The sequence below is a fragment of the Salvelinus sp. IW2-2015 genome, unplaced genomic scaffold, assembly GCF_002910315.2.
Source record: "Salvelinus sp. IW2-2015 unplaced genomic scaffold, ASM291031v2 Un_scaffold4419, whole genome shotgun sequence".
Taxonomy (NCBI): domain Eukaryota; kingdom Metazoa; phylum Chordata; class Actinopteri; order Salmoniformes; family Salmonidae; genus Salvelinus; species Salvelinus sp. IW2-2015.
In genome coordinates, this window is record NW_019945689.1 from 21,042 (window position 1) to 33,331 (window position 12,290).

The 12,290-nt window shown below is 48.0% G+C and overlaps 1 protein-coding gene across 1 annotated transcript; it reads right to left on the bottom strand.

The window, feature by feature from the left end:
- Window positions 1-9,620: 9,620 nt before the first annotated feature.
- LOC139026319 (uncharacterized) lies at window positions 9,621-10,829 on the bottom strand. Its single transcript, XM_070441627.1, has one exon. The coding sequence runs from the start codon at window positions 10,827-10,829 to the stop codon at window positions 9,621-9,623; it is 1,209 nt and encodes a 402-aa protein (XP_070297728.1).
- Between the last annotated feature and the right edge of the window lie 1,461 nt (window positions 10,830-12,290).

Consider the following 12,290-nt stretch of genomic DNA (forward strand, 5'->3'; position numbering starts at 1 on the left):
TTCCTGATTTTTCATTGGGCTGTTTGTATTTGTGTAATTCCTTCAGCCCCACTCTTCCTCAATGCTGGGACTCAACTAGATCTCACAGTCTCCCGAGCCGCTCATAATAGTACGTGTCTAATAACAGCAGCTCCATCTATTCTCCAGACGGCAATACTTGTATCAGTGCAAAAGTTGTGCGAAACATGTCTGCCACACCAAGTGACACCATTTTATTCTCTCCTCTCATCCCAATCTACTAGAGTGTTTCATAGGGGCAGGCTCCCTGCAGCAAGGCGATCACTAAACAAAACCAGCTTCAAGCAAGTTTTGTTTGCAAGTAGAAAAAGCCTTTCACTCTAAAGCGCCCTCGAATACATGTGTGCTGATCTGTCCGTTGTCCCTCTGAGAAGTGGTCGTGTAAGAATGCCAATGGCCAAAGGGTTGTCAAACGCGAAAGCCCCCTGCACCCTCCATTGCCCAATCGCTCTCTCTAAATACAAAGCTTCCATAACCTATGCTAAAGCAAAAAGCTGACCATCGAGCACGTGTGTGTTAGATGCAGCTAGCTGGTGACGCTTATAGGAAAACTCAGATCGACACAGAAGGAAACAATGCGTGCAAAACAAGAATACTCTCATCTATGATAGACTGGCACTTATCAAGATGCATACACTAGGATTGCATATCATGTGGCATGTCGACGGTACGCCAGCGATAACTAACTAAGCGCGTAATCGAGTCCCTGCACAACCTGAACCAACGCTTCGAGAGCAGAGCAGAGAGCAACATCTTGAAGGGTGACAGTTTTGTCCACTGTGTTTGCCTACCAAGTCGTTCAGATGGCTCTTTTCAACTGGGTAAATAATGTTTGTCTAGTCCTTGGAGGGTAATTGAACACATCATATTATGCTTGGCTCTCGTTCCATGTCATCTTCACTTGCTGATTAGGTTAACGAATAAGGTATGGACAGTCATAGAAGATAGACAACATAGCACTCACATAGGAACTGACTATATAGGATGAAAGACGGGGCACAGGAATGCATCCATGAATGTGAGAATGAAACGAAAAGGTAAGATCAGTCGGTTGATTTATAGTTTTCCTGTCTACACATTCCAGTCAAATGTGTTTTCCAATCAAAGATTGAAAAAGGAATTTTTCCCTTTGCTACACGTATCTTACGCACTTACAACACACACACGCACCACACGAGAGCACAGTACACATCTACACACACACACAATTCATACACACAGCACAAACACGAGACAAACGATCACTCACAGGCTAACTGAACTAAACACACTCTTCAACAACACCTCATATATAAGTGTCTCTCAATAGATAGCAATTTTGAAGTCTCACTTCATCAATAATACATTTGGAACGCACGACACGAACAAACTACACATTTCAACTCACACACATGACACACCAAACCATCAGCACACACAACAACACATCACTACGTACAATGCCTCACAACTAGCATGTTGTCGTAAACCAATATGACGCAAATATTATTAAGCCAAATAATACAAGGCTCAAATCAAGATTGCATCGTGCGATAAGCTCCGCATCTCATATGTGTAATAAAAGTGGAACCTTCTAGTAATTACGCCTCCATGGCAAGTGTTACTCTAATACTGCATATTATTACACTCGCATTTGCATGCTCACAATTAATATCGTACTGATATCACATATGGGTCGCAATGCACATTAACTGTAGATACACAACGCATTTGAATCAGGTCACGTCTTGGAGATTTACTACACTATGGAAGTACTGATGGACAGGCTGTGTTAAACAGAGTCCTAATCAATTCAAGAGGACGTAAGCATTTGTATGGTTTATATGTGTGATGTATGAAGTATGAAACAGAAGGAGACTGATCTGCGGATGATAAATTACTTTCAGTCATTGCCTTTTTATATATGTGAGTGATGGATTCTGCTTTAGAGTTTCCTTCTCTATGCACGTCTTTTCAGAATAATTATCTAACTCTCTGTTATTGATGGAATAACAGAGGTGTGTGTGTTGTGTGCGTGTGCGCTGTGCGTGTGCGTGTGCGTGTTTGTGTGTTGTTGTGTAGTGGTGTGGTGTGTTGGTGATTGTGTGTTCGGTGTGTTGATAGGTCGCTGTGTGTGTGTGTGTGTGGTGTGTGTGGTGTGTGTGTTCATAGTCATGGAATGTGACTTCAAGCTTCACTTATTCACTACGCCTTCTAGGGCTGATACAGAACAAATAGAGATCAACTATAGTACTCATGGAAATACTACCACATTGAAAAAGCTTTTAGAACAACACATGCATCATCAATATATATGTATGATCGAACCCAAACTTCTAAGATAAAGCTGTCTCAACTACACCGAACAAGACAAAGTATCGATCGTTCCTTGTCACACACACACACACACACACACACACACGACAAGTATAACATCAAAACGACCCATCTACAGCACATCATACACATCCACTATGCACACACAAATGAACACACGACGAACACAGTACGAAACTAGCACATATGAGTTAATTAAAATTGTGTCTTAATAAGCATAGAATCTACAGCACAGTTAAATATGCTAGACACCACAGTGTACCATATAATTTATACATGGAGCTACCACCGATGCAGCAATTCGAAATGTACATGTACTAAATGCAGTATTTGCATTTAAGAAGAGCCACGGGAGTGGCTGTTGGATGATGCCCAAGAGCAGGGACATTCTGTAGGGAAAGTATCGCACGGCATGATGCTGGGGCCTAAACTATCAAGAGGTATGTCATGAGCTATGTCTTGTGAAAGTCACACAGCGCTAGCCGCCTGTCCACTGCTGCTGTCCGATCTCTTTACTCCCGTGTCCCATTCCACCCGCTGTGCCTATCGGCCAGAGAGAGTCCGGTGCTGAGTAGCGGGAGCAGCCGTGGAGACGACGAAAGAAGTGAGGATCGCTGAGACGGTTACCACGCTGAGCTGTCACACGATGACGTAGCAGTACGCAGAAAGAGAGACACCGAGATGTCACGACAAAAGTCTGACGATACAGACGAGAGAGGAGGAATACGGTGCTCTGTTCGGCATTTGACAGTCCAGTCTGAGAAGATGAGGATAAGGGCGTCCGTCGCCATGGACAGGCAAAAACAGTCGCGGTCGTTGTTACAGAGGAAGAGAAAGAGCAGGGACGAGGAGAGGGCCCACTACAGAGCGACTGACGTTTCAGCTCTGACCGGAATATTAGAGCGACTAGACTCTCGCAACACCGTTCCGCCTGTCCGCGCACTCCTCGCACGGATATACGTAAACGAGAACTCTCCGCTCGATATTTGTGTGTGTGTGAGTCACAAGAGCGTTTGAGTGAACAGAGATCAGGCATCGATCACACTGTAATCCATGCTGGTTCCACACGACATTCTCTGCGTCCTGACAACCTGACCAGAAAGGAAAAGAAAGGGGGATGAGAAAAGAAAAACGATTAAATATGAGAGAGAAAAGGTTAAGTGGAGACGCGCAGCTGAGATACGTGCCAGTACCGTATGGAAGACATTCTGTAGATAAAAATAAAACCCTATCACTTCTTCCCTTCATCCTCAATCTACCAATACTGCTAATCTTTATCCACCGGATAGCCATAGAACCACAATTACGAGTGCTGTCAGTCTTTAATCAGAAAATGCCATTGTTGTTATTTAAACTCACTGTTTTCAGAGTTTCACCGCGTACCATGCAGTGAGTGTATCTTAGAGGTGGATGAGGTGTTTTGTAGAAATACTTTTCTCTACAACCTGTTATAGATGAATTGTTAGAAAATTACCAGATGCATTTTCTTGTATTATTTCTCTGCTAACAAAACACACAACTATTTCTGGGTGAATCATTTTGAACAATCCCGCTGTGCCACTCCGCTGTCCACCGCTTCCACTCCACCTACGTCCGCTGTCACTCCGCTGTCCACTCGCTGTCCACACCGTCGTCTCCACTCCGCTGGTCTACCTCCCTGTCCACTCGCTGTCACACCTCTGTCACTCTATACCAGCTGAATAAACTCCCTCTCCACTCTGCTGTCTACTCGCTGTCCATTCCGCTGTCCACCCTCTGTCCACTCCGCTGTAAAATCCCTGGCCACTCTGATGTCCACTCGCTGTCCACTCCGTTGTCCAACTTGCTGTCCACGTCCGCCTGTCCACTCTGCTGTTCAACAGTCCGCTGGTCCACTCCGCTGTCCACTCCGCTGCCCAATCTGCTGTTTCACATCCGCTGTCCACTGAATCGCTGTCCACTCCGCTGCCCATCCGCGCCCCTCCGTGTCTCACTCGTCCGCTGTCCACGTCCCGCTGCCTCCCTCCTGCTGCCACCCGCTGTCACTCCGCTGTCCACCATACTGTCCACTCCCTCGCACTTCCCGTCCACTCCGCTGTACACTCCGCAACTGGCTGTCCACTCCGTTGTCCACTCTGCTGTCCACATCCGTGTAACTCGCTGTCCCTCCGCCTGTCCACTCCGGCTGTATCCGCTTGTCACTCTTGCCTGTTCACTCTGCTGTCCACTCCGCTGTCCATCTGCTGTTCCAAATCTGCTGTCACTCCGCTGTCCACTCCGTTGACCATCTGCTTGTCACTCCGCTGCCCACTCCGCTGTCCACTCGCTGTTACTCTGCTGTTCACTCTGCTGTCCACTCCGCTGTCCACTCCGTTGTCCACTCTGCTGTCCACTCCGCTGTCCACTCCGCTGTCCACTCTGCGGTTTCACTCTGCTGTCCACTCCGCTGTCCACTCTGCTATCCACTCCGCTGTCAACTCCGCTGCTTAGTGCTCATCTGGCGCCTCCCCCTCATTGATTGGTGTAGCTTCATGTTGTAGACGAAGGACATGGTCGACATTCCCAGCCACACTAGACTATTAAGCAGCAGCAGGATGTTATGTTATTTTAACACGTTCGTACAAACCCACAGATCGTGTTTTTTGTTGTTGTTGCCACAATGCAAACTCAAGTGGGGTGTTACATGCAGCTATATAGGCAGACTATCAAACACAAGTAAGATTTCTTGTTCTTTTTTTCATCATCGTTGCAAACATCGGCTAAGCAGGAGGCGAACAGGCCGTGAAAGAAGTAGTGATTCCTTTTCAGCAACTCCGGCTAGTGGCTACGATAAAGATTAATCCTACGTCACACCAAAACACAGATGTCTCTCCATTGTGTAAGGGGACTGTCCTGCTTGTTCAACTGCGATATCCATTAAAACAAACACAGATGATTGAAGCCTTCATAGTGGTCTAGAATGCTCATTCAAATTCCAACCGGGTTTTTTAATTTCAGCTGTATGAGGCAGAGACACAGGCTACATCACCATGGTACAGAAGAGACTGAGTGGAGAGAGACACGTGACGGGAAGGGGAGTGAGAGCTGCATCTACGTTGATGACATTTTTTGCGTAAAATAACACATGTACAGAACGTGATCCGGATCCCTGTCTTTGAGAAAGAGGCTTCCAGAGGGTTGAGAAGGGAGCGCGGAGCAGGGAGCTGGGCAAGACAGGGAGCTGGGCAAGACAGGGAGCTGGGTGAGACAGGGAGCTGGGCGAGACAGGGAGCGGGGAGAAGGGAGCGCGGAGCAGGGAGCTGGACGAGACAGGGAGCTGGACGAGACAGGGAGCGCGGAGCGGGGAGAAGGGAGCGCGGAGCAAGGAGCTGGACGAGACAGGGAGCTGGGCGAGACAGGGAGCTGGGCGAGACAGGGAGCGGGGAGAAGGGAGCGCGGAGCAGGGAGCTGGACGAGACAGGGAGCTGGGCGAGACAGGGAGCTGGGCGAGACAGGGAGCTGGGCGAGACAGGGAGCGGGGACAAGGGAGCTCGGAGCAGGGAGCTGGGCGAGACGGGGGGGGGCGGAAACTCTGTATTCGCAGCCACGGCCTTTAAAATATTCTGCCAATCTTTTATTGCATAGGAATAAGGTCACGGACTGACGATAATGAATATAAGGAGAAGAAGAGGGAGTCAACAGACTGACCAGACAGACTAAACAGAAACACAGACAGACAGACAGACAGACACCAGACAGACAGACAGACAGGACAGACAGACAGGCAGACAGGCAAACAGGCAGGCAGGCAGGCAGGCAGACAGACACAAACAAACAGACACACAGACAGGCAGGCAGTCGAACAGACACACAGACAGGCAGGCAAGGCAGACGGACAGACGAACAGACACACAACAGGCAGGCAGGCGACAGACGTACAGACGAACAGACACACCAGACAGGCAGGCAGGCAGCAGAAAGACACACAGGCAGGACAGACAGGCAGACAGAACAGGCAGGCAAGCAGAAATGACACACAAACAGACACACAGACAGGCATGCAGGCAGCGGACAACGGACAAACGAACAACACACAGACAGGCAGGCAGGCAGACGACAGACGAACAAGACACACAGACAGGCAGGAGCAGCAAGACGGACAGACGAACAGACACACAGACAGGCAGGCAGACGACAGACGTACAGACGAACAGACACACAGACAGGCAGGCAGACGACAAGACGAACAGACTACTGTACAGAAGTACTGATGGTTCTTTATGTTCCACTGAGCGTGGTTAGTGACACATGAACAGGGCTCTTCTCTCTGCAACTCTGCAGAGTGAAGAAACATCCGCAGTTTAAAACAGGTCCCCTGTGCTGGTTGAACCCTGGGCTTACTGAAGAATCAGACATAAACACCAGAGACGAAAGAGGAAAGAAAGGAGAGGAGGAAAGAGGCGGTGGGAACAGGGGACAGAAAAAGAGGAAAGGGAGACCAGAAACAGAACATTAAACAGAGATATAAGAGAGAGAGAGAGGGTGGAGAGGAGAGAGGGAAAGAAGAGGAGGGAGGAGAGGAGGAGGGAGGGAGAGGGAGGGAGGAGGAGGGAGGGAGGGAGGGAAAGAGGGAAAGAGGGAAAGAGGAGAGAGAAAGAGCAAGAGAAGCAAGAAGAGAGACAGGAAGACCAGGGAGGGAGACAGGAGACAGGGAGGGAGACAGGGAGACAGGGAGAGACAGGCGAGGGAGAAGGGAGGGAGGGAGGGAGGGGAGGGAGGAGGGAGGGAGGGAGGGAGTAGAGAGAAAGGAAAGGAAAGCGCGAGCAGGATAGGGGAGAGGGAACCAAGAGCAGAGAAGGGGGGGAAGAGGGAGAGGAGAGGAGAGGAGAGGAAAGGAGAAGCAAGGAGAGGAGAGGAAAGGAGAAGAGAGGGCAGAGCAGAGAGAAGAAAGGCTACTGTTATGTGTGGTGTTTCCTCCAAGGAGAAGACCGAAGGAGGCAGTGGGCTCGTGGTCTGTCAGAGCATTGCCTCTGTGATCGTTCTGTTGTTTTCTCTCTCTTACTCCCTGAACAATAGCCTTTTCTCTCAAACAGGACGAGCATCTACAGGGAACCTAACAGCAGGACAGTCAGACTGGGAGAGTGTGATGTTTCGAGTTCACATCTCTCTGTTCCCGTTGGTCCACATCGCAGGACAGCTAGTCTCTGGCTGTTTCTAGAATGGCGTCCTTTCCCTACATCCTGGTCAAAAGCAGTGTGCTGAATAGGGAACAAATCAAATCAAATCAAATTGTACTAGTCACATGTGCCAAATACAACAGGTGTAGACCTTACAGTGAAACGTTTACTTAAATGAATAAGAATAAGAAATAAAAGTAACAAGTAATTAAARARCAGCAGTAAAAAAAACAATAGTGAGACTATATACATGGAGGGTACCGGTACAGAATCAATGTGCGGGTGCACAGGTTAGTTGAGGTAGTATGTACATGTAGGTAGAGTTATTGAAGTGACAATGCATAGATGATAACAACAGAGAGTAGCAGCGGTGTAAAAGGGGGGTTGGGAGGGGGCAATGCAAATAGTCTGGGTAGCCATTTGATTAGCTGTTCAGGAGTCTTATGGCTTGGGGGTAGAAGCTGTTTAGAAGCCTCTTGGACCTAGACTTGGCGCTCCGGTACCACTTGCCGTGTGGTAGCAGAGAGAACAKTCTATGACTAGGGTGGCTGGAGTCTTTGACAAGTTCTAGGGCCTTCCTCTGACACTGCCTGGTATAGAGGTCCTGGATGGCAGGAAGCTTGGCCCCGGTGATGTACTGGGCCGTACGAACTACCCTCTGTAGTGCCTTGCGTTCGGAGGCCGAGCAGTTGCCATACCAGGCAGTGATGCAACCAGGCAGTATGCTCTCGATGGTGCAGCTGTCAAACCTTTTGAGGATCTGAGGACCCATGCCAAATCTTCTCAGTCTCCTGAGGGGGAATAGGTTTTGTCGTGCCCTCTTCACGACTGTCTTGGTGTGCTTGGACCATGTTTGTTTGTTGGTGATGTGMTCCACCATAGCCCCCGTTGATGAGATTGGGGGTGTGCTCGGTCCTCTTTTTCCTGTAGTCCACAATCATGTCCTTTTGTCTTGATCACCCTGGGTTGGTGCCCCCCCTTGGGTTGTGCCGTGGCGGAGATCTTTGTGGGCTATACTCGGCCTTGTCTATGGATGGTAAGTTGGTGGTTGAAGATATCCCTTAGTGGTTGGGGGCTGTGCTTTGGCAAAGTGGGTGGGGTTATACCCTGCCTGTTTGGCCATGTCCGGGGTTATCATCGGATGGGGCCACAGTGTCTCCTGACCCCCTGTCTCAGCCTCCAGTATTTATGCTGCAGTAGTTTATGTGTCGGGGGGCTAGGGTCAGTCTGTTATATCTGAGTATTTCTCCTGTCTTGTCCGGTGTCCTGTGTTAATTTAAGTATGCTCTCTCTAATTCTTTCTTTCTTTCTTTCTCTCTCTCGGAGGACCTGAGCCCTAGGACCATGCCTCAGGACTACCTGGCATGATGACTCCTTGCTGTCCCCAGTCCACCTGCCATGCTGCTTCTCCAGTTTCAACTGTCTGCCTGCGGCTATGTAATCCTGACCTGTTCACCGGACGTGCTACCTGTCCCAGACCTGCTGTTTTCAACTCTCTAAGACAGCAGGAGCGGTAGAGATACTCTCATGATTGTCTATGAAAAGCCAACTGACATTTACTCCTGAGGTGCTGACTTGTTGCACCCTCAACAACCATGTGATTATTATTATTTGACCATGCTGGTCATTTATGAACATTTGAACATCTTGGCCATGTTCTGTTATAATCTCCACCCGGCACAGCCAGAAGAGGACTGGCCACCCCTCATAGCCTGGTTCCTCTCTAGGTTTCTTCCTAGGTTTTGGCCTTTCTAGGGAGTTTTTCCTAGCCACGTGCTTCTACACCTGCATTGCTTGCTGTTTGGGGTTTAGGCTGGGTTTCTGTACAGCACTTTGAGATATCAGCTAATGTAAGAAGGGCAATATAATACATTTGATTTGATTTGATCACGTTGAGGGAGAGGTTGTTGTACTGGCACCACAACGGCCAGGTCTCTAACCTCCTCGGGAGCCTTTTGGGACGCAGCTCTGTTTCTGAAAGAATGACAAAAGGTTTGTACATTTAAAGCAGCTCGAATTTGTATATATGAGAGTCTAAGGTGATCATGAGAGTCTAAGTTGAATCGTGAGAGTCTAAGTTGAATCATGAGAGTCTAAGGTGAATCATGGAGCTAAGTTGAATCGTGAGAGTCTAAGTTGAATCATGAGAGTCTAAGGTGAATCTTTGGCTGTAAATGTGCACATCTCCTCTCTGACACATCTTCTCTGACACATCTCCTCTCTGCCACATCTCCTCTCTGACACATCTCTTCTCTGACATCTCTCTGACACATCTCCTCTCTGACACATCTCTCTGACATCTCTCTGACACATCTCTTCTCTGACACATCTCCTCTCTGACACATCTCTCTGACACATCTCCTCTCTGACACGTCTCCTCTCTGACACGTCTCCTCTCTGACTCATCTCCTCTCTGACACATCTCTTCTCTGACACATCTCCTCTCTGACACATCTCCTCTCTGACACATCTCTTCTCTGACACATCTCCTCTCTGACACATCTCCTCTCTGACACATCTCCTCTCTGACACATCTCCTCTCTGACACATCTCCTCTGACACATCTCCTCTCTGACACATCTCCTCTCTGACACATCTCCTCTTGACACATCTCTCTCTGACACTCTCTCTGACACATCTCCCTGACACATCTCCCTCTGACTCATCTCCTCTCTGACACATCTCTTCTCTGACACATCTCCTCTCTGACACATTCCTCTCTGACACATCTCTTCTCTGACACATCCCTCTCTGACACATCTCCTCTCTGACACATCTCTTCTCTGACATCTCTCTGACACATCTCCTCTCTGACACATCTCTCTGACATCTCTCTGACACATCTCTTCTCTGACACATCTCCTCTCTGACACGTCTCCTCTCTGACACGTCTCCTCTCTGACTCATCTCCTCTCTGACACGTCTCCTCTCTGACACGTCTCTTCTCTGACACGTCTCTTCTCTGACACATCTCCTCTCTGACATCTCTCTGACACATCTCTTCTCTGACACATCTCTTCTCTGACACATCTCTTCTCTGACACATCTCCTCTCTGACACATCTCCTTCTCTGACACTCTCCTCTCTGACACGTCTCTTCTCGGACACATCTCTTCTCTGACACATCTCTTCTCTGACACATCTCCTCCTCTGACACGTCTCCTCTCTGACACGTCTCCTCTCTGACACGTCTCCTCTCTGACACATCTCTTCTCTGACACATCTCCTCTCTGACACGTCTCCTCTCTGACATGTCTCCTCTCTGACACATCTCTTCTCTGACATCTCTCTGACACATCTCCTCTCGACACATCTCCTCTCTGACACATCTCCTCTCTGACACATCTCCTCTCTGACCATGTCTCCTCTCTGACACGTCTCTCTCTCGATCATCTCCTCTCTGACTCATCTCTTCTCTGACACATCTCCTCTCTGACACATCTCTGACACATCTCCTCTCTGACATCTCTCTGACACATCTCCTCTCTGACTCATCTCCTCTCTGACACATCCCCTCTTTAGACTGATACAGCCTGGGTGGCTGGGAAGATGGATACAGCCTGGGTGGGTGGGAAGTGTTTTAAATATAGTATAGTTTGTGTTCTGTGTTTTTTAAATACATTTTTTTTTGTGGTTTGTGCTTTTTAAAATAGTGTCATCTTTATTTTTATTCACTTCCTCTTCCTCTCTGTGTCTCTCTCTACATTTAAATAAATGTATATTATTCCGCTATTTAGTCAATAAATGTCCGAGGCATCCGCGACGTAACGTATTCATTGCACTGCTCTACAGGTGCCACTTCATCACTTCAGACAGCTTGAAGAAAAGCCTAACAATAGAGCTACATTTCATCTGCATCACTCAACAACGTGGAATTAGTTTGAAAGCATCTCTACTTAATTGACCGTGTACTGTCAGTTGGTAGCTTATTATCCCCCCGTGAGGCTTACTATAAAGTGATATTGTATAGTACTGTATGGTAGTTAAGTATTATAAATTAAATATTAATAGCGGTTAAGGTCCTGGATGCTGATTGGCTGAAAGCCGTGGCATTTCAGACAGTGAACCACACGTATGACGGTATTTATTAAACATTTTTTTACTGTTTTATTTATGTTAGTAACTAGTGGAATAGAAATATGTCACTTCGGGGGTCCTAGACGATGTTTCTAATCACAGCCCTTAGCCGTGGTATATTGGCCGTATTCCACACCACCTCGTGCCTCGGTGCTTAAATATAATGTAGGTTATATGTGGCTGATTCTTTACAGTATGATCCTAGTTCTCCAGCCTGGTCCAAGATCTGTTYGTGATGTCTTGYCAACTGCTATGGTTATTGGGTTCAATAAGACTAGCCTGGTCCAAGATCACCCAGTGCTGTCTTGCCAACTSCTATKGYCWWTGGGKTCAATWAGACTAGYCTGGTCCCAGATCTGTTYGTGCTGTCTWGCCAACTCCTATTGCCATTGGGGTCCAATAAGACTAGTCTGGTCCCAGATCTGTTTGTGCTGTATAGCCAATGACGGTATAAAACCATAGGAGTTGCCAGATAGCACAGCCAGATCTGGGACCAGGCTAGACATTTTCTACAAGAGGTCTGTACTGMTCCATGCTGTTTTCTAGACTGGTCCCAGATCTGTTTGTGCTGTCTATCCAACTCCTATTGCCATTGGGGTCAATAAGACTAGTCTGGTCCCAGATCAGCTTGTGCTGTCTTGCCAACTCCTGTGGTCATTGTCATCCCAAAGGAAACAATGTCGCCCTCTTGAAGCATGTGGGACAGCAGACTGGCGATAAGATTGATTGAATATGTCCGTACAA